This window comes from Myotis daubentonii, chromosome 3, assembly GCF_963259705.1.
Source record: "Myotis daubentonii chromosome 3, mMyoDau2.1, whole genome shotgun sequence".
Lineage (NCBI taxonomy): Eukaryota > Metazoa > Chordata > Mammalia > Chiroptera > Vespertilionidae > Myotis > Myotis daubentonii.
The window spans coordinates 10,035,106-10,056,781 of NC_081842.1; the positions used below are offsets into that span (position 1 = coordinate 10,035,106).

General features: G+C 47.0%; 1 protein-coding gene across 13 annotated transcripts in view; it reads left to right on the forward strand.

Annotated features, from left to right (window-relative positions):
* Positions 1-21,313, forward strand: part of PCNT (pericentrin) — a 92,423-nt gene extending 71,110 nt beyond the window's left edge. For 10 of the 13 annotated variants that reach the window (XM_059686730.1, XM_059686737.1, XM_059686736.1 and 7 more), the window contains 15 exons: positions 345-539; positions 1,297-1,470; positions 2,021-2,216; positions 3,641-3,863; positions 4,213-4,363; positions 5,282-5,968; positions 8,575-8,783; positions 9,652-9,754; positions 10,978-11,151; positions 13,398-13,508; positions 14,604-14,836; positions 16,462-16,538; positions 18,950-19,115; positions 20,254-20,381; positions 20,815-21,313. In XM_059686730.1, the coding sequence (XP_059542713.1) occupies positions 345-539; positions 1,297-1,470; positions 2,021-2,216; positions 3,641-3,863; positions 4,213-4,363; positions 5,282-5,968; positions 8,575-8,783; positions 9,652-9,754; positions 10,978-11,151; positions 13,398-13,508; positions 14,604-14,836; positions 16,462-16,538; positions 18,950-19,115; positions 20,254-20,381; positions 20,815-20,858 (2,871 nt within the window). In that variant the 3' untranslated portion in view covers positions 20,859-21,313. The remainder of the gene's footprint in view (positions 1-344; positions 540-1,296; positions 1,471-2,020; positions 2,217-3,640; positions 3,864-4,212; positions 4,364-5,281; positions 5,969-8,574; positions 8,784-9,651; positions 9,755-10,977; positions 11,152-13,397; positions 13,509-14,603; positions 14,837-16,461; positions 16,539-18,949; positions 19,116-20,253; positions 20,382-20,814) is intronic. The other 3 variants (XM_059686741.1, XM_059686743.1, XM_059686738.1) reach the window with 2 other exon arrangements.
* The last annotated feature ends 363 nt before the right edge of the window (positions 21,314-21,676 follow it).

A 21,676-nucleotide genomic window follows, 5' to 3' on the forward strand; every position in this document is an offset into this window, starting at 1 on the left:
TCCATAGAAGTTGGCCCGAGGCCCTACCCTGAGCTGCTCTCAGGCTTCGGGGAAGGATGATGTTCACTGTGCAGGAACCGATGGGGTGGCTCCATCATGGAGTCATCCTTGGAGGGGCTTATATAGAAATTCACTCTTTCACAACCAGTTCCCTGCTGTTTCTGACGGTTATGGGGGAGGAAAGTTTGAAAACCTCACAGGACAGTAGGTTCTGCTCTTTGATGAAGGCCATGCGAGTACTGTGCAGGCGGCCCAGCGAGCGTTCCTGGCGAGGGCAGGACAGCGAATGGATGAGTGCTTTCAAGCTGCTTTTCCTCCTTTTTCAAATGCCTGTGCTCTTGTAGGCTTTGCTGCAGATGGTGTATGACGAGAGCCACCACATCCTGGCCCTGTCCGAATACCATGGATACCCCAGCGCACTCAGCAAGGGCGAGCCAAGCACACCCATCAAGCACTACCTGAGGGGTGGCCAGGGCCTGTTGGAGGCAGTGCCAGCTCTGAGGGGGCACCTGACCCCAGCACCCCAACAGGCAGAGAAGGTATTTTCTCTTGTTTTAGAAAACAGTTTAAGTGGTAGTTCCAGTAATGGTGAAGAAACTGACAACTTGCCTCCTCTTGCTGTCAGTAAAAATTTGGAATTGTTTTGCCAAATAAGCAGGAATAGGAAACAAGAGGTGGTCCATGGTGGCAAGAAGACTGTGATATTGACTAGCAACCCTCTCACTCACATTCATGGGCACCAGCCACATGTGAGGGGGCCAGGCCTTAGCCCACAGGGTCTCAGTGTCCACTTTGCAGACAAGGAGCCAGGGAAGCCAGGAGGGGGCAGTGCAGAGGTGAGGGCCAAATGTGAACTATGTCCAAGGGAAACCAACCTGCCATGGGCTTTGAGGGAATAGTGGGCAGGACACTAGGCTGAACCTGTAGGGAGGAGGTCCAGAGCAGGTAGCCTAAGGGTGGCCGCCTGTGCACGTCCACACCCTGTGTATGCACACACATGACCCCAAGCCTCTACCCTGTGCAGTCATGTGCTCGGGCATGCACTTACCAATGTCACTTCTGGCCTTGGGCCTACCGCAGACGCAGGCCTTGTGTTGGAAAAAGGTTTGCCTGCTGACTTTGCTTGACCTTGTTTCCATCATCTTCAGTGGTTTCTTCTCTGCTTGGATGGCAGCATTGGCCTTTCTTGCCCTGGGCAGTCCGGGGGGTGCTCATGTGTCTCCTTTTCCTGTCGGAGTAGCTCCTGTTCTTTAGATGCATCTGTTGCAAACACTGAGCTTCTTGTTCTAATTTTAGGAGCTTTCTGACACCTGCCTTGACTGGAGAGGAGAATTCCTACAGGTAGTCCAGGAGGCATTTGAAAAGGAGAGAGAGATGCTGACGGTGGAGCTGCAGCCTCAACTCGGCGGCTCTGACCCCAAGGCCCACGGTGCTCTGGTGGAGAGACTGCAGAAGGTGGTCCAGGAGCAGGTAAGCTTGGGCCTGGGTTACCTTAGAGCTTAGCCCTGTTTCAGCTGACCTGGGAGCATGCCCATGACTGAGGGGAAACCCTGCTACAAACCAAGTGTAATACTGCATGTTTCTGCATGAATTCTATCACACAGAAGGAAAGTTATGTGCCTCTACCCTCCTTTATACCTCACTCTGTTCTAGAGATAACTGGCCTTCCCTTGAAAGGAAAAGCATTTTCAGATTGCCCAGCCCCAGGTTATGAGCTTGAGTCCAGAGTCAGGGTGTGAGGTTAGTCAGAGCAGCCCCCAGGCACAGGCCAGGCCCGAGAACGAGACCCAAGGTGCTGGGGGTGAGGGTCACTCGTACTCGGCGAGTGCATGCTTACCTCCCAGCCAGGGATAGAGTCAGTAGTGGAGGCTTGTGTGTACAGAGGGTGTGCTGCTTCTGCCTGGAGCCACCAGCACTTGGGACATGCTCCCTTCTCATCCTGTTTCCCCATGTGGGTGGGCTCCTCATCCCTGCGGAGCCTTCCTATCTGACTGCTGTCCCTCTTTTGCCCCATCTCCAGGGGGACCTGCAGGAGAAGTCCTTGGAGCACCTACGTCAGTCCGACAGGAGCAGCTTGCTGTCCGAGATCCAGGCCCTGCGAGCCCAGCTACGGCTGACGCACCTGCAGAACCAGGAAAAGCTGCAGCAGTTGTGCGCAGCGCTGACCAGTGCGGAGGCCCATGGGAGCCGGCAAGAACACCAGCTGCGCAGGCAGGGTGGGTGCACCCCTGAGAAATGTGCCCACCTGAGGTTCACCTGGTGGGTAAGGTGGCACACAGGTTAGCAAAGCTCCTCTGGACTGACCAGAGCTGGATCTGGTGGCAGCAGTGACATCCTGGTTTCTTCAGGTCCCTGAGTGCAGGGAATGTCAGCCTCGTCATTAGAATACGGTGGCTGGAATATTTCTCAGTTCATAGAACTCTGAGACCAGTCAGCGCAGAGGCTTTGCCAAGAGTGCTGGCAGATGGTGAGGGGCCTGGTGTCTGAGCAGATATGCTGGGTGCCAGCAGGACCTAGTCTGGGAGAGTCCCTGGAGCTTGCACTGGGCTTAAGTAACTGTTATGGTTTGTACATTTAATTAGGTTCATTGGGTTTTTTTATAGAGGTGCTCATGTCACCTGTGAATTAAAAAAAAAGTATATTTTTTTCTTTCCCATCTTCCCCCTTCTCTCGCTGACCACTGGTCAGGTCCTAGAGCACGTGGTGAAGGGAGTGTCTGGCCTTGCCCCTGGCCACAGGGGAAGCACTCCATGTCTTACCCTTAAATTGGATGATAACTGTGGTCCTCACAGAGGCCCTCTGTTAGCTCTGGCAAGTCCCCCTTCTCTCCTTAGTTTTGGAAGCTGAATGATGGCCAACTAAGTCTGTCTAGTGCAGTGGTTCTCAACCTTCTTAATCCCGCGACCCACAGGTTGAGAACCGCTGGTCTAGTGAGAGCAGTCTTGCATTTTGGCTGTGACCCCTTGTCATAGTGCATTATCCTTTGTATATTTCTGGGCTGGGTTTGCTCATATTTTGCATCTGCGTTCATGACGGATACTAGTCCGTAGTGTTCTTCTGGTTTTGGCATTGGAGGAGCGCCAGCTTTGTGGAGGACTGACATCTGTCTACTCCCCTTCTGTTTTCCAGAGGGGTTTTTATAGAACTAGGTTTATTTTTTCCTTAACTTTTGGGAGAATTCTCCAGTGAAGCCTTCTGAGCTGGAGTTGTCTCTGTTGGGAGGTTTAGCAGAGGAGTGACAGATGGGATGACATTTTAGACCACAGGGATGGTCACACCTGGCCTTCCTGCCCCCAGCAGGGAGGGCTGTGAGCAGCCTCCCACATGCAGGCCCATCTCGGCTTAGTTCCAAATTCAGCCTCCAGGGAGACCCTAAATCTGAACTGCTGCAGAGGCTGAGGGGGGTGTGGCCCACCCCGGGGAACCATGTTGTGTTGAGGCCTGGTGCTGTGTGTGTTGGAGGAACCAGCAACAGGCAGAAGGAATGTACCTCTGGCACCATCAGAAGCAATGTCTTTTAGGTTGTAGAAACTTCATTCTCCCTGTCTCCTTAACTGACTTGTCTGTAATTAAATCGTCTGTACAGCTCTCTTTGGACTCATGAATAATGTTATTTTATGTTTTCTAATCTTTTTCTTAGTTGAGTTACTGGCATATAAGGTTGAGCAGGAAAAATGTATAGCGAGTGATCTACAGAAAACCCTCAATGAAGAACAACAGAAAGCAAATAACGCCCGAAAGCTGCTAGTAGCGGAGCAGAATGCAGTCAAAGCTTTGAAATCGAAACTTTGTGAGTGTAAACAGGACAATGAGAGGCTGCTGAAGTCCCTCAATGACGTGCAGAGGGAGGTTCTCCAGCTGAGGTACGTATGGTACTGCCTTCGTGATACACTGCCCGCCAGCCCCCAGGCTGTCATCAGACCTTTGGTAGAATAAATGAAAGTTCCATAGTTCTCACCACATCATTCTTGGCAGTGAAGTAATGGAGCCTCGGTGCCATGACTTGTGCTGCATGCTCAGTCGGTATTAGACAAAAGTGTCCTGCTCCCATGTGTTTAGAGCGAGAAGGCGGGACTGAGCATGTGTGCAGATAATGAGGAAGCAGCAGGGCCTCCCTGCCTCGTCCTGGGAGCTCCCGGCCCCTGAGGGTAGGACTGTGTCCCTTCAGAGCGTTGTGCAACGTGGGGTTTGACTACCTCTCTCCCCACACAGGTCTGTACTAGACAGCAAGGAGAACGACCTGAAGGCCGCACTTCAGGAGCTGGAGAGCGAGCGCAATAAGGAGCGCGCCCTGCAGAGCCAGCTGGAGCAGGAGCAGCTGGAGCACCTGCAGAGGGAGGGCCAGGACTCCAAGGCCCTGGAGGTAAGGGGGCCAGGATGGGAGCTGGGAGGCCGTTCTCTTTGATGCTGCTTCTGATTCTTTTTGTGGATGGTGAGCCCAGGTGGCAGGGTTTTGGGGCAGTAAGGTAGGGCTGCGTCTTCAGGTAAAACACTCGGCAGCTTTGCAGTGACAGAGGGTGTGATGACCATGTGATGCCAGCGCTGCACCATATGGTCCCCACCGTCTCTGCGAGCTTTGTTCTGCAGAGTGGACACGCCTCCTTCCACACAAGGCACAGCCTCAGAAGCCGGTGTCAACCAGATAAACTGTAGTGACCCAGCTCCTGTGCGAGATGTACAGCATATGTGTGAATCCGTATTTTGTTTGGCAGCTTGATGACCACGTGTCCAGCAGGTGTTCCATAGTCCTGGGCAAGCTGACCATCAGTTCCCCAGTTAGGGCAAAGCTGTCTCTCAACAACACAGACCATGCATGGTTCAGCTCAAACTGCGTGTTTGTGGTCTGTCCTCTTAGTGTCCTCAATGTTGTGGTTCTAAGGAAGGGAGAATGAACCCAAGATGTGTATGTGTGTTTACTCAAAAAGGTAACAAAAATTAGTATACAGTTGACCCTTGAAAAACACAGGTTTGAACTGTGTGCATCCATTTATATGTGGATTCTTTCAGTTGACCACTGTTCTAAGGGTCAACTTCGTATTGGGAATTGGCATATGCGGAGTGCTAACTGTGGTTACGTGCAGATTTCTGTCTTCGAGAGAGGTCTGCGCTCCGAATACCCACGTGGTTAAAGGGTCAGCCATACATACTTCTTTCATCCACAGGGTAAATTTCAAAAGGTATAATTGCTGGTCGAAGGATAGCAACAGAAACTTGGGTGGAAAAACTGTTTAGATACTTTTCTCCAGTTTTAATTTTTCCATCTTATATTTCCCTGATCCAGGAGTTAAGAATATCTTTGGAGAAGCAATACGCTCAGAATAATCGACTGTGTGTAGCATTAAAACACGAGCAGACAGCAAAGGACAACCTTCAGAAGGAGCTGCAAATTGAGTCCTCACGCTGCGAGGCGTTATTGGCACAGGAGCGGAGCCGGCTCTCTAAGCTACACCGGAACCTGGAGGCTGCACAGGGCCGTTCGCAGGAGTTGTCTGAGGCCTTGCAGCACGAGCGAGTCCTGACGGAGCAGCTGAGCCGGAGGGCACAGGAGGCCTGTGCTCACCAGGAGACACAGGCACACCGTGCTCTGCTGCGGAAGCTGAAGGAGGAGACGACCCGGGTGGCGGAGCTGCAGGCAGCACTGGAGAAAGTGCAGCAGCACGCCATGTGCACCCAGCAGCAGCTGGAGGCTGAGGTGCAGAGGCGCTGTGCAGAGCTCGAGAGAGAGAAGGAGGTGAGTGCCAGGCTGAGGTCCACTGTGCAGGCCCTGCGGACCCCCAAACCAGAGCTGAGCTGTGATCGGGACAGGGAGAGGGAGAAGCCCACACAGCTGCAGGCAGAGTTAGAGCAGTTACACACGAGGCTGGCAGAGCAAGAAGGACTCAAGGACATGAGCAGAAGAGTGGAGACAAGGCAGAGCCGGGCAGACACGGACAAGTGGAAGAAGTGGCAGAGAGACAAGGAGAAACTGGTGAGAGCCGCCCTTGGCCAATGATAGCACTTAGCAGCTAAGTTGGTAGGGTTAGGATGACCCACAGGACGGGGGCTTGTTTTGGTCCCTTCTGTTCGGCTGGCCTGTACAGTCCTATGCTGGAAGCAGTAACTACTACAACTCCGTGGCAAGGCTGGAAGCCTTTTACTTTGTTCTTTTTCACGGTTTAGATGTTGGGGGTCCTGGCAGTTCTACACGCAATTCAAGGACTGGCTTTTCATTTCTGTAAGAAAGACTATTGGGATCCCAATAGGCATTGTACCAACTCTGTAGATCGCTTTGAGAAGTATTGTCACCTTAACCATGTTCAGTCTTCGCACCCATGAAATTAGAGGGTCTCTCCATTTATTTAGGTCTTTTATTTCTTTCAACAATGTTTTATAACTTTCAGATGATGAGCTTTGCACTTCTTTTGTTAAATTTATTCCTAAATATGTTGTTGTTTTTGTTGCTGCTGTAATGGAATTACAATTTTAGTTTTACTTCAGACTGTCCACTAGTGTACAGCTGTCCATTTGACTTTTGTATGTTGATCTTGTTTCCCTCAACCTAGCTGCACTTGTTCATTAGTTCCAGTATTTCTTAATGGATTCTTTGCGATTTTCCATGTACACGATCATGTCCTCTTAACATAGGCACAGTTTTACTTCCTCCTTTTCTATCCTGTGTCTTTATTTCTTCTTGCTGCCTGACTGCCCTGACCAAAGCTAATGGTGCAGCGTTGATGGGGGTGGTGAGGGACGTCGTGCCTTGTTCCTGATTGTAGGGCAAGCAGTCTGTCTTTCACTTTAAGTATGATGGGATTTTTGAGATGCCCTTTATCTGAGGAAATGCTCTTCTATTTCTAGTTGTTTTAATCTTTATTATTTTTTGAAAACACATTTTTATTGATTTCAGAGAGGAAGGAAGAGGGAGAGAGAGAAGCATCAATGATGAGAGAGAATCATTGATAGGCTGCCTCCTGTACACCCCACACTGGGGATTGAGCCCACAACCTGCCCAGCCATGTGCCCTGACCAGGAATCGAACCGTGACCTCTGGTTCATAGGTCGACGCTCAACCACTGAGCCGCACCAGCTGAGCAATCTTTATGATTTTTAATCATAAGAGTATTGGATTTGTTTTTCATGGTGTCTTTTAAGAGCTATGGCTTTTGCATTTTATTCTATTGCTGTGGTGTTTTGCATTGCTTTTTATATGGCAAGCCATCTGTGCATTCCTTGGGATGAATCCCACTTAATTTGGTGTGTAATTCTTTTTATATGATGCTGGATTCAGTTTGTTAGCATTTTGATAAGGATTTTGCCTCTCTCCATACAGGACATTGGTCTACAGCTTTATTTATTTGTGGTATCTTTGGTTTAGATAACACGATGATTTGAAGTCTTACCTCTCTTATTTTTCGGATGGGCCTTAACTTTAGTTACATTTTATGTCAACCAAAAGCCTTTGTTTCTCATGCATTGACATTTACTTTGGCCTTTTAAGAAATAATTTCTAAAAACATGGAGGGAAAAAAAAAACGTTCACAATTTCTGTATTTGCAAATTACAAAAAGTTTTTTTAAATGCACAATGAAAACTAATGGCCTGGGCTTTATAGTAGTTAGCTTGACATGAAGCACTTAAGAAATTAATGTGTTTCTAAGAACCAAATTCTAGGTTTCTAAATGCTACAAGGATTAATCATATTCCAAAATACTATAAAATTATTTTTGTAGATTAATATGAGGGAAATGATTAATATTTTTAACAGCTTTACTGAGCTACAACTCACATACCATTGAGGAATCTTTACAGTAGTGTTTTATCGCCAGGCATCTTGAAAAGTGGAGTAGTTTGGAGGTGTGACAGAGAGTGGTCAGAGTGTGGCCAGGAGGCGTCCCCACTTATTTTGTGGAGGCGAGTGGAATTAAGCTCTTGTCTGCGCATTTCAGTTACACAGACTTCTCTTCCCCATGAGGAGGCCCTTCCACCCTGCGCTCTCCTCGCCACACTGCCTTTGCCCTCTCTGGTCACTCCCAGTGGAGACGCAGGTCCTGCGTGCTTGGCAGTGAGTGCATCCTTGCTGACTGACTTTTCTCAGCACCTCCTTGGTGGAGAGCTTTGTATCAGGGTTTTTTTTTCCCCACTTAGACCCCAGGGCACCCCCAGATTCATGGTGTGCATGCTCGTGTGCATCTTCTATGTCTGTGCATGTTGTGTGTTCATGTGTACACGTACATGTATGTTGATAATGGGGAACTAGAACTCGGGCCTGTGACACTTCATCCTGTGTATGTCAGTGTCCTGGCCCTTCTCCTTTGTATCTGCTGCTTACCTTGGGTCTGTAAAGCCTGGCCATTCTCAGAAATAAGCACAAAACCTCAGCCCCGAGACTCTGCAGTGTGGGATTGTGCTGTCTGGGGCAGGAGCTATTCTGACCCCATGTCACATGTGGAGCGCCCAGTGTGGATGTCCCATTGGGGGTGGCGTGCAGGGCAGAGCAGCCCAGCCCCTGGGTTCGACACTGGGTGGAGCCCCATGGTGCAGAGCTAGGTTTCTGGACTGTGTGTGATGGTCTTTTCTGCTCTGCATTGACAACAGAGAGAGTTGGAATTGCAGCGCCAGCGCCACGAGCACAAGATCAAGCAGCTTCAGAGAAAGATGAGGGAGCTGGAGGCCAGGGAGGCGGCGCACCTGTCCCCGGAGTCGGAGCATCTCCGAGAGCAGCAGCTGGGTCTGGATTCGATTCGGCAGCAGCTGCTTTGTGCGGCAGGGTTGCTGACCAGCTTCATCAACCAGACCGTGGACAGGTCAGTCACGGGGAATCAGCAAGTTCTGTGTGACCCTGCGCCTTTCACTGTGAACAGTTCTGAGCTTTAGGTGTGCCTGCAGTTTTAGGTCCATGTTTTAATGAAACTGACTCATTTCTCGTCCAGCTCCACAAGCTTCCCACAGAACCCCAAAAACATTTAAAATAATACCTAAAAATGAGTTACAGACAGCACTCTCTTGCATTCTAATATGACAGAAAATTAAGGTTTCTTTTATATTGGCTTGTCCCGCACCCCTTTATAATTATTCACCATCCAGAGAGCCCAGACCCGATGCCAGCTCCCACTTGAGCCCACTGAACTGGGAAGAGCCAGTATCTGCTGTGTCTGTCTTACCTGAGGCTCTGGGGCTGCCATTCACGCTACCAAAATTTGTTTCATGGTTGACTAGCCAAGACTGAGGTGTTTTGTTTGAACAGAACAGTTAATATTGACATTTGCCCTTCTCTGTATGCACAGAAACCAGGTAAACACAGTTCTCCTGTCTATAGTTGGGTTTAACTGATAGAATACCAAAGATTTATTTAGGACACTATTCTAGTAATGGACAAGATCCCGGCAGAAAGCAGCAATAGGAGGCAGAAGTGCTGAGGGAGCCCCAGTGGTCAGTGGCCAGAGGTTTTTGAGCTTTACCGACTGTCCACTTCAGGGTTGCACTGCCTCATGGCTGCCACTGTCACTAGAGGGGCTCCTAGCAGCACCTTTGTGGACAGAGCATGGCTTGATGAAATGCTTGGCAAGCATGCTACCGGTGGTCTATGTGAGCTTGCTCACAAGCTCATCTTTGTGGCGTTGGTTGACAGTCGGTTGGAATCCATATGAACCTTTTAAATGTTTATTTTTATAGGACAGTTAATGATTGGACATCATCAGATGAGAAAGCAGTGACATCTTTATTTCGGACATTAGAAGACCTCAAGTCCCAGCTGAGCATATCTGGCTCTCCCCAGGTGAGAACCCAGCTCCTCCAGGTGAGAGACAGCTTCCACGTTCTGCCTCCTCTGGCCACTTGGGGCCTGGTTTCTTTTTTATTTATTATTTTTTATTTGTTCCTCCCTCATTGCCTCCTTGTTTTTTGAAGTTGGCAGTCAGGATGAGTGAGCATGTGCCTCCTCCTGTGCCTGGGAGGGGCCAGGTGCTCACTTGCGCTTTCTCTGGTGCCTCTCAGCCTGGTGGTCTGTCGTGCTCCCGCCCAACCTGCTCCTTGAGCATTTGTGTTGAGAGCCAGAGCAGTCTGGGTCTCTAAGACTGCCTGGGGGAGCACTGCACTCCCCATCAGCTGCATCGAAAGCGTTTCAAGTTGCTGATACAAATTACTGATCAATGTTCTCTGATAATTATGAAATCTTGATATTTACCTGAGAGCAGCATGCATGTGGACCCGCTCACCCTTGGACCTGTTCACCCTCTGACCCACTCGCCCTCTCACCCTATTCCCTCTGACCTGCTCGTTGGGCGCAGTCAGTGGATGGGTGCAGTGTGTTCTTGCCCTCTTGTCTGTCGGGCACCATGCCTTCTGGGCCCACCGCAGGCTGAAGGTTCCTCTGATTATGAGAAAAGATAATGAGCCTGTCTTAAGGGACTTACTCATTGGGCTTCAGGGAAGAGCACATGATGTTTCCTGGTCACCTTGGATGCTGCCTGTTTGTGGTGTCAAAGAACATTGTATCTGTGACAGGCCTGCTCTAGTCATATAACTCCATTTTGTGTCAAGTCTGTTTCATAGAGGATCGGAAAGAAATGTGATTTGAAAACTTTTATTATTTCCTGTCCCACAAATGGACAACTCTTTCCAGCTCCACAGGCTTCCCACAGAACCCCAGAAACATTTAAAATAATACCTAAAAATTACCAACAATAAAAAGCACAAATAGCCCTGGCCAGTTTGACTCAGTGATTTGAGCTTTGGCCTTCAGACCAAAGGGTCTTGGGCCATTTCTGGTCAAGGGTACATACCTTGGTTGCAGATTCCCCAGCCTCAGTAGGGGTCACTTTCAGGAGACAAACAATCTATGTGTCTCTCTCATATCGATGTTTCTTCCCCCACCTTCTATTCTCTCTAGAAGTCAATGGAGAAAATACCCTCTGGTGAGAATTTAAAAAAACACACACAAATAGTGTGCATGCCTTTTAACAAATCCTATATATTTATCTTTGCTTTCTTCTTCTCAAGAAAAAAATGACAGCAGAGGTCCAGGTCCAGCTGGTGGATGTGTTGCTGAAAGAAAATGATTCTCTTACTAATGCTCTCAGCACTGTGACCCAGGAGAAGGCAGAGCTGTGCAGAGCAGCGTCCCGGCTGGAGAAGACTCTCAAGCATCACCTGCTGAAGGGCTGTGCGCTCAGTGTATGTCACTCACACTCCTGCGGGGGTTGAGGGGTGAAGGGAGCTGGGCTTCCTTATGGCTGGCTGGCTGGCTGGGGCAGTGTCATTTCTTTATAGTTAGCTTCTCTGGGCTCCTTCCTTCCTAACGGCCAGAGTATCTTATTTAACATTTTAACAGGTTATCTGCCTTGTTCACAGGGCAGACACATGTACACATACTTTCGTACATGGCCAAGATGGTGTTTGATACATGTCAATGAACGGAAATTTTGACTTAAAAATGTAATAAATAATCTGATGAAATTAGAATTTTATTTCACTTGTAACTAAGGAAAAGAATTTATAATTTTTCTGACTTGTGTAGTTCATTTTTGGAATGCCTAATTTTTTTCTTCTTTATATTTTAGGTGGTATTTTTTTGTGTGTGTGATTTTCTTCACTTTTTTTACAATGAAAAGTTCGTGCAAATTATTTTGTAATTTACATATGTTAAAATCTGCCCCATACTAGTGTGATGTCACCTGAGTTTTCACTTGTGCTCTGCCCCTTTCCCTATGGTTTTCTTTCCTTGGATGTCTTGTAAGTTGGAACTGTGGTTTCTGAAGGCTCTTCACTTCCTTCATGGTACATTTGAGGTCCACCTGGGTGTTGATCTCAATAGCTTATTCTTCCTCATTGCCAAGCTGCATTTGAGGCATGCATGTGCCACAATTTAACCATTCACCTAATGAAGAATATATGGGTTGTTTGCAGTTTCTGACTGTTAAAAATAATTTTCCTATAAACACTGTGTATAGGATGTGTGTGGACATAAGTTTCGTTTCTCTATATAAAAGCCCAGGGTGTTTACCGTCTATATTAACCATGCCACGGTGTTGTCCAGGGTGGCTGCCCCAACTGCTTCTCTGGGACTTAACTCAGGAAGTGTTTCAAGGTTCCTTGTGTAGGGCACCCCATTGTGGACTAAGGGCCTGTGTGGAATAAAATGCAGTCAATAGGAGAGTGCTTTTTTCCTTTATGAAAGTTAACAAAGAAACTAGGACACGAACATTCTTTTTTGTTGTTGTGAATCCCCACCCGAGGATATTTTTCCATTGATCTTTTAGAAAGTGGAAGAGAGAGGGAAAGACAGAGAGAAACATCGATGTGAGAGAAACACATCAATTGGTTGCCTCCTGCACGCACCCTGACCAGGACCCCGGGCCTGGGAGGAACCTGCAACTGAGGTACATGCCCTTGACCGGAATCAACCCCAGGACCCTTCAGTACACCACCCGATGCTCTATCCACTGAGCCAAACTGGCTATGGTGGAAATGAACATTCTTGATGAGAAAACCAAAGGTAGACAGAAAGCGAATGGTGGAGTATTCTCCTTCATGTCCAAGATGACGTGTTCCTAAAGCGTCTTTTCTAGGAACGACCCAGCTGTGCTTTAGAACCAGGAAATCTACTGGTCTTTCCTGCCTCGTAGGGTATGTGGGACCCACTCAGGCTTTCCACTCACAGGCCCGCCGTCCTCTCAGCCCTGCCCTGCAGTGGTGAGGTGGCATGACCAGGCTTTTGATTCCTCTTCCAAACTGCTGTGCAGAGGTCTCTGACCATATGGCCCTGGGAGTGCTTTAAGCTCTCTTTTGCCTTGATGTCTGTTGTGGGTGGCCCCTTTGTTCCCCTCACTGTGGACTCCTCCTTCTGTTAGCATATTCCCTGTTGGCGCTCTGGCGGTGCCCATCGTGCCCATCCCTTCGTGTAAGTGGCTTCTGTGTGGGGTGCTTGCCGAGGTCTCCAGGCCTGTAATTTGATGCTACTATAGCAGAACTAGATATTGTATCGTCCTTCTAATTTCTAGGACCAGAGGGTTTTCAATATGCTTAAAGCTTCGAATTTGGGATTATTTTACAAATATTTGATTTTTTGTTTTTAATGCAATCATACTTCAGTAAATGGCATATAATAATCATCCCATAAGTGTTAATTATCTGGTTAATAATGTCATGTAACAACTTGAGCACTGCTGAAAAGATACTGAAGGGAGATGGTGGTGTGGCCTGTGTCCTAGCGTTGGGAACACCTGTACCCAGCCTCCCAGGGGCCCCGCTCTCCTCTGCCCAAGGCAGGCCTCACCCTGCAGAGGTCCTGGGGGACACCTGGGAAGGAATGAAGTGTTTGGGCATGACCTTTTCCCTGGAGTTGGGGTAGGGAGGGATCAATTTTCTCATGATGTTTTTATGAGAACAGCTCTGTAATGCACTTTCTGTGGTTGTTGCAGAGGTCAGACAGGAGGAGGGACAGGACCGTCCTGCAGAGCTCACCAGGACTTGCAGACCCAGGACTGTCTGCTCCAGCTTCCAGGGAGGAAGCAAACACCCGCAATGTCAAGGTAAGACCATGCCTATGGGCAGCAGAGGGGCATCAGGGGGGGATGCTGCTCTTGGTTTGTTTTTAAGACTTTATATCTTTAAGGCAGTTTAGCTTCACAGCAGAGTTGAGGGGAAGGGGCAGAGAGTTCTCATATACACCCTGCCCCACACACTCAGTCTTTCCCACTGTCCGTGTCCCCACCAGATGGCACATCTGTTAAAATCCATGAAACTTTATTGATAAGGTCATCATCACCCACGGTCCACAGCTTACATCAGGCTCAGTCCTGGTGGTGTGCATTCTCTGGGTCTGGACAAATGTGTAATGACATGTGTTCACCATTACAGTATTATACAGATTCATTTCACTGCTTTAAACATCCTCTGTTCTCTGCCTGTTCATCCTCCACCCTTTCACAGGATGCTTTTAACTAGTAAAAACAGTTCACGGCTTGGAGGTCCTCCTCTGCCTGGGCATCATTGCCACCAAGTGTGTGTGTTCACAGTAAGAAGACCACATGGTGGTTCGAGTGGCCAAGTCATGACAAATAAGGGAAGCTAAAGACAATGAACTTTCATTTGAGATTTGGCCTACTTTTGTGTAGACATCACGTTTCTGTGCTCAGGAGTAGGGGCAAAATGTGTGATGCTTTGAGTCATTAGGTAAAGTCTCTGCAACCTGAACAAATTCACTTGTCATCATTTTTGACAGCGTGTAGAACAAGTGATAGGTTCTCTCATGAAGGAAAAATTAGGATATGGGCACCAACACTTTGAGGGGTTCCTCCCACCCGCAACGCCCATGAACCCATGATGAAACGCCCCACCCAGCCTCAGTTTGGACCTGACTTAGTGGTCAGATTCACGGCGCCCTCCAGGGGGCTGCTTTGATGCTGTGGAAAGGACTTGTGGCCTACATTTTGTCTATTAAACAAAACTGAACTTTAAACAGCAAGTTGTTTCCGATTACAGATGTACACGGCTGACTTGTGTAATGATTTGCTGAAGGAAAAGTGGTCTGGTTCTTTCTAAAGCACAACAGTGCAAACATGTTTTACAGATTTGTCAGCAAGACAGCTGTTCTATGATTAAATTTTCCAATTTTTTTTTTTTAGATGGAAAAATTGTACCTGCATTATTTGAGAGCAGAGAGCTTTAGAAAAGCTCTGATTTATCAGAAGAAGTATCTTTTACTTTTGATCGGTGGATTCCAGGACTCTGAACAAGAGACGCTCTCCATGATCGCTCATTTAGGAGTGTTTCCTTCCAAAGCAGATAGGAAAATCACCACATCCCGGCCTTTCACCAGGTTCCGAACAGCTGTCAGGGTGGTGATTGCAATTTCAAGGTAATAGGAGGCGTGTGCCACTGCTGTCTTCACAAGTGGGAGGCACGTTTCAGTGGTTTTAGTCTCTGACACTCTACAATTATATTCTCTTTGAAGATGAATGGCACTTGACCTTAAAGAAAATACAGATGACACTTGTCTTCAGGAAATCATAATGTGCAAAACTTACTTTCTAAAAAGAAAAGATTTAAGGGTGCCTTTTTATAATAAAACAATGCCTTGCCCCTTAATGGGTCTCTTGCCAGGGTTGTTTTTGATGACCGGCATGTCTGATCAAGTTTAAAACTGCATTTCACTTCTTCACATTTGTTTCCTATATCTTAGTCAAATTTAATGTGTTACATAATAGGGGCCAAGAGCATAAGAACACATCTGTGATCCACCCAGGGTGGTGGCCATTTATGGCACAGGCACTCTCCAGCCTTTGCCTTTGGATTGGGGAGGGGAGGAAGAGCCTACTGCAGGGTGCAAGGGGCCCTCCGTCTTCACCCTCCACTGTGTGTCTGCTTGGCCCAGCCCTGCCCAACCCCCAGCCAGAGGTATTGCTCATTCTCCCCAACCACTGTGTGCACAGGGTGTCATTGTTAGAGCAGGGCTGTGACTCCCTAGTGTGATTGGGGATTTTGATCATTTCAAAATTAATAGTGATGAGATCCATTTTATTTTATAATTTTTAATTTTGCTGAATTTCTAAAAATGGTTATCCCACTAAGAACTGTGCAGCTCTGTGACTCCTGTAGAGGTGCCCTGTCCAGTGCATGCTGGTCTCTGTCTGTAGGACAGGCTGTTTGGTTCCAGACTGTGCTACAGAATGGGTGGAAGTCCCACACAGGGTGGGGAGAGAGGCTTCCTCCAGCCCCAGGGCACTTAGTCCCCTCACCTCTGAGTTCTGACCACAGCCATGCCAGATAGCGGGTTAGACACTGGATGGAGGCAGATAAACAGATCCAAACCCCGCCTCCAGCCTTCCTGTCCAGGAGGGAGAATCATCTAAGTGAAACAGCATTTTTTTAAATCATCACCTGAGGGTATGCTTATTGATTTTAGAGAGAGGAGAAGGGAGGGAGAGAGCGAGGAAAACATTGATGTGAGAGAGAACAAAAATCAGTTGCCTTCTGTATGTGCCACAACTGGGGATCCAACCTGCAACCTAGATGTGTGCCTTGACAGGGAGTCCAATCTGCATCCTTTCAGTAATAGAGGATATCACGCCAACCACTGAAGTACACTGGCCAGGGCAAGCAGCAGCATTTTTAACGCCCATACCACCGTCCTCCAGTCACCCCAACCCCCCACCCACTGGCTTGTGGTCTTGGTAGTGGAAGGAGCAGGTGTTGCAGATTGATTCTGAACTGGAGTCTGGGAGACCCCAAGCTGGGTGTCTGGGAGTGGGCAGGGTTGGGGCAAGGCAGGGCCTCCACGGGGGCTGGGTGGGACTGGGAGTGGGTGGGGAAGGGGCCCTGTGCACAGGATTGGAAGTAGCTACCCTGTCAGTGTGCAGTATCTGCTGCCCTGGGGAAATTGGCCGCCAAAACCCTTTCCGCTGTTGGTCACATCTGGATTTTCATTGCTTTTGTCATTGCTGTTGTCCTCTAGTTTTCAATGTTTCATATCTTTTTTTGTAGATTACGTTTTTTGGTTAAGAAATGGCAAGAAGTAGATCGGAAAGGAGCTTTGGCACAAAGCAGAGCGCCTCACCCAGGTGGGCCTGCAGAGACTCCTTAACCTCACCTTTGCAAACTTGTCTTCCACTTGCTGTAACATTTCATTAATGTCTGGTCATTTTCAGGGCTCGGTGGGGATGTAATGAAGCACACTAATAAATGGGTAAATTCAGTCAGTGCAGTTGGCAGAGGCAAAATGGTTTTTGAAGGAAAGTAGTGTTTATGTTCATGTAGTTAATGCTAATGAGTAAAAGTGGTTCAGAGGAGCGTAATGATTGAAAAATATAGAAGTGATAAATATGTTGACTAATAACTTATCTTTTAAACATGTTTTTATTGATTTGAAGAAGGGAGAAGGATAGAGAGAGAGAAACATCGATGAGAAGCATCATTGATCAGCTGCCTCTTGCCCCCTTTCTGGGATGAAGCCCACAACCCGGGCATGTGCCCTGATCAGGAATTGAACCGGTGACCTCTTGGTTCATGGGTTGACACTCAACCACTGAGCAACCCCAGCTGGACCTAAATAACTTATCTATCTATATATAAAAACCTAATATGTAAATTGTCCCCACGGGAGTTCAATGGGGAGACCAGGAGTTCAATCGCTCGCTGTGACATGCGCTGACTACCAGGGGGCGGCACGGAACGAAGGGAGGCCCTGGCTGGCAGCTGGAAGGCCCCAATCAGCCCTGACCGCCAGCCAGGCCTAGGGACCCTACCGTGCTTGAATTTCATGCACTGGGCCTCTAGTTTTTAATTAAAAGGTCACTTCTCCAACATGAAGTGGAGTTCTTCAGACTGCCGCATCTTTGCTCTGAGAGCACCATGCTTACTTTCTCAGTCAGGTCTTGTGTCTGAGGTTCTCTGCTGTTGCCCGCAGTCTGAAGGATGCACACTGGCCACCAACTGCAGGCCTTTGACAGGCCACTGCCCTGGGGGAAACATTGGCAGACAACCTCCTCCCCCTCAGCACAGGGTTGTGGCCGCTTGGAGGGGTGGTGGAAATTGGTGCCAGTCAACTTTGATTTTCACCTGTCACTTGTTACTTCTTGAAATCAAAATGCCTGCTCAGCCTTCAGAAAAGTTTGCCCCTCTCCAAGGCTGGTATTCTTCAGGGTATCTGCCCCTGCCTCCTGAGCCCACTCCTCACTTGAGTGGAGGAGAGCCCCCAGCCCAAGCTCCCCCTGCCCAGCAATCTCTATCAGGCACTGAGTGCCTCTCCAGGGTGCTACTCATACGGATGCCAGGGGTTAGGCCAGGGGTGGGCAAACTTTTTGACTCGAGGGCCACAATGGGTTCTTAAACTGGGCCGGAGGGCCAGAACAAAAGCATGGATGGAGTGTTTGTGTGAACTAATATAAATGCTGGGGTCCAGCCCCAGCAGGTCCAGGGGTCCCCAAAAGTGTGAACGGAGTCAGCGAAGAAGGAATGACACAGAGACAGCGTTCAATTGATCAGCAGCCTAGCCAGGATCTCTAGCCAAGTTCTGGTCAGGATCTCCAGCGAAGTTCTGGTTAGGATCTCCAGCCAGGTTCTGTGTCCATGCTCTCTTGCTAGGTTCTCCAGCCAGGTTCTCCAGGTTCTGTCCAGGTTCTGTCTAGGTTCTCCAGCCAAGTTCAGTCACCAGGTTCTACTCAGGTTCTCTTGCTATGTTCTATCCAGGTTCTGTCTCTAGGTTCTGTGGCCAGTTTCTGTCCAGGATCTTTTGCCATGTTCTCTCCAGCGAAGTTCTTCTGTCTCTAGGTTCTGTGTAGGTTCTGTGTCTAGGTTCTGTGTTCTGTTGTCTTGTTACATCTGTATTTATACCAGTTGATTCCAGTCCTATCAATCTCTATTCCAAAGGTTAGGGCATTTCTTATCTCCATTCCAGGGAGTAAAGATTATGTAGCTTAAGCATGATTGTTCGTAGTTAAAGTGATTAATTACCTGCCTGGCACTTAGTTAAGGGGTTTTATTCCCTCCCTAACTTCAGGGGAAAATCCCTACCTGGGGAAACAACCTTTCTCAGAGAGGTGACCTTGGTTAAAACACATAGTGCCAAGAAGGTGAGCAAACATATTAAGAACAGTATGCCATATATGCCAGGTCCCTTGAAACAGCAAGGATGGACCGGCTCCTGGCATATAAATTCAAAGTAAACATCATTACATAAAAGGGTACGGTCTTTTTTTTTTTTTTTTAAGTTTTATTCATTTCAAACAGGATCCGGCCCGAGGGCAGTAGTTTGCCCACGGCTGGGTTAGGCTATAAGGTGATCAACACTCATGTTCCTCCCAGAGCTTTTTAAAATATAATTTTTATAACTTGGGTACTCTAAAAATGTTTTGAAATTGCCATGCAAACTCTTAAAGCTTATATATTTTAAATTTTGGTAGATGGGCCTTCCTACTAAAATGCATTTGTCATTTTTCATAATCCCTTTGTTGTTGAATAATTCTGGGGGAAGGATTCCTGGTGCCACGGCAACAGATGACTCCACCAGAAACCAGTGAATCCCTACCTGAAACCAGTGATTCCCCACCCGAAACCAGCGAATCCCCACCAACCCGGGACGTATCTTTCAGCCACACCAGGGACCCTGTGCCAAAAGCCTCCCCACGCAGGAGGGAAAGGTGAGATGTGGTGCTTTCAGACTGTTTTTTCATTGTAAGGGTTAGGCAAGACCTGATCATCAGTAGAGGTTCAATGTGCAGAGACAAGTGGCCATGCATGGCAGGGTGTTTGGGCAGATTTGTATGGGTACCCAGGTGTGCGTGTGTGTGTGTGTGTGTGTGTGTAAGGGGGTTTACATGTACCTGGGAAACCCCCCCTATGCAGAGGCACACACACACATGCAAGGCCTTGGTTGACTTAATCTTTTTTCTGTAGAATTTGGGTATATTGCACCCATAATGTATTTTTATACTTATTACTCTGGTGACAATTGAGATGTTACAGTGACAGTGTTATAGATCAGTTATTTGGGAAAAAACCTTTTCAATTTTATAGAGTATAATTTGGTTTAAAATTAAAGTGAAAAGGTTTCCCTGACAGGAGAAACAATACACAAAAACATAAGGCACCACTGTGCATCATCTAATTCTGATCACCTCTGCTAACCATGCACCACCAGTGTATGCGGTTCCTCAAACGTATTTTGAAAGTTTGCCTTTAGCTGGCCCCCAGAGCAAGACTGGGAGCATACCACTGTGAGTCCCTGAGGGCCTGGGAGCCCCCCACCCCCGCCCCCCGCTTTTTAATTTTTTTTCAGAGAGGGCATTTTGCCCAGTGCCCGGATTGGTAATATTTACTGAGAGAATAAATGTGGCCAAGGCTTCTTCTGTATGGATGACAGGGGTAAGATGTGAAGAGTACGCTGGGAGTGACACAATGGAGCTCCCTGGTCCCAGCGGGAGACTAGGAAGAAGGGCAGCTGACATACCCATGTTGACACAAAGATGGGTCTGAGGGATGCGGATACATATCTATGAAGATTTAGTGAATAAAATAATATGCGGTAGTTTTTCCTCATTGTAGCTCTGAGACATACAGAAGTTGGTTTTTAAAGCACTGTGTATCACTTTTTAGAAATCCTTTTTTCTTTTGCGGTAAAAAAAGATATAAAGGAAACAGCCATCTAGTTTACCTCATTTCCCATAATGTGTCCAGTCAGAGGACCCAGCACCACTTCTTATTTATGTGCTTACTGCATTCACCATCCTATTGTGTTCAACTCTTGTTTTGTTTGTTTCTGGGTTTGTTTGTCTGAAGGTCCAATCCATCTCCAAATTCAAGGTCAGAAAGATCCCTGACTGCTTCTCAAGATCCGGAACATTCTTTGACAGAATATATTCACCATTTAGAAATGATCCAGCAAAGACTAGTGGGGCTACCACCAGGTAAAAGTCCTCTGATTCTTTTTTATAATGTAAATGTACCCTAGGAATGTAAAATAATGTGGGAAAGATTATTAGCATTCAGCTTAGTAATTGTTGGTTTCAGTCCTAATTATAAGCTGTCATTAACAGTATTAGAAGAATGATTGTAAGTCAACAGTGTACTTGATCAAGAAGTGTCCAGACCGTTTGACTTAATCACTAGCTGGGCCTTGTAATCAATCCTCCCTCTTACACTTCTGGAAAACGCATAGATTGTTTCACTGGATATACTTTTTCCAGTGTTTTTTTAATCATTGTAATTTAAACCACTATATATTTGAAATACTCATATTTTTACCAAAAATATTAATTCAGTGTTAGTGTTTCAGAATTGTTCTTAAAAGACATGTGAAGTCTTCTAACAAATTGCTACATCATTTTTATTTTTATTTAGATTCCACCTCAAAGAAATCCTGCCGTCAGAAGAATAAACAATGAATAAAGTCCTTGTGGCTCTTACCAGTGGCAGTTCTGCTTGAGGAAAAGAATCGTTTTTTCCTTTTTCTAAGCAAAGCTTGCGGTGTGGTGTGGCGTGGCATACTGAGCAGTGCCAGTCTCCTCACGTGCCTGAGATGCCAGCCTCAGAGTGCCATTAATTAAGTATTCTCACCTTTGTGTATTGCTACAAAGCCAAATAGAATATTTTTTATGTAATTTCAATATCTTTTAGCTCCTTACCTTCATGAGGTAATGTGTGTGCTCAGGAGCCTCGGCACCTGCCCGTTTCTTTGCATGTTGGCAGAGCCACCCTGCCTGCCTCCAAAAAGGGTAAGCAGAGAATGGCTCCCTGGTGTTTTATTTTCTTAAAGTGTACAGATAGAAACTTGGTTTAAAAATAAAAATACAAAAGAAAAACAGAGAATATAATTAAAACACTATTTTATTTGTGAATAGCCCTTGCGTTGTTTTTTAGTTTTATCCAGTTTGCTTTTATTACTGGGGGGGAAAAAAACCCCCCAAAAAACATAGACTTAGAATTTATGTTAAATTGCTTTAAGTCAGAAATTTTCAATGGAACTCAAAGTACTCTTCACCTAGTAAGACACCTGCCTGTTGCTTCATCTTGGTTTCTCACTTACTTCTGTACGAGGTAGCCACTCTATACTACTTCTCATGACTAAGATCTTTTTACCTTTTACTGATGCTCACTTGTACCACATGAAATCTAGCCAATTATTCTTTACCTAGAAATCTACACAGGTATATTTACAAGCATCTCAGTGAGTTTTTAGGACCTTTGAATATGACATTTATTC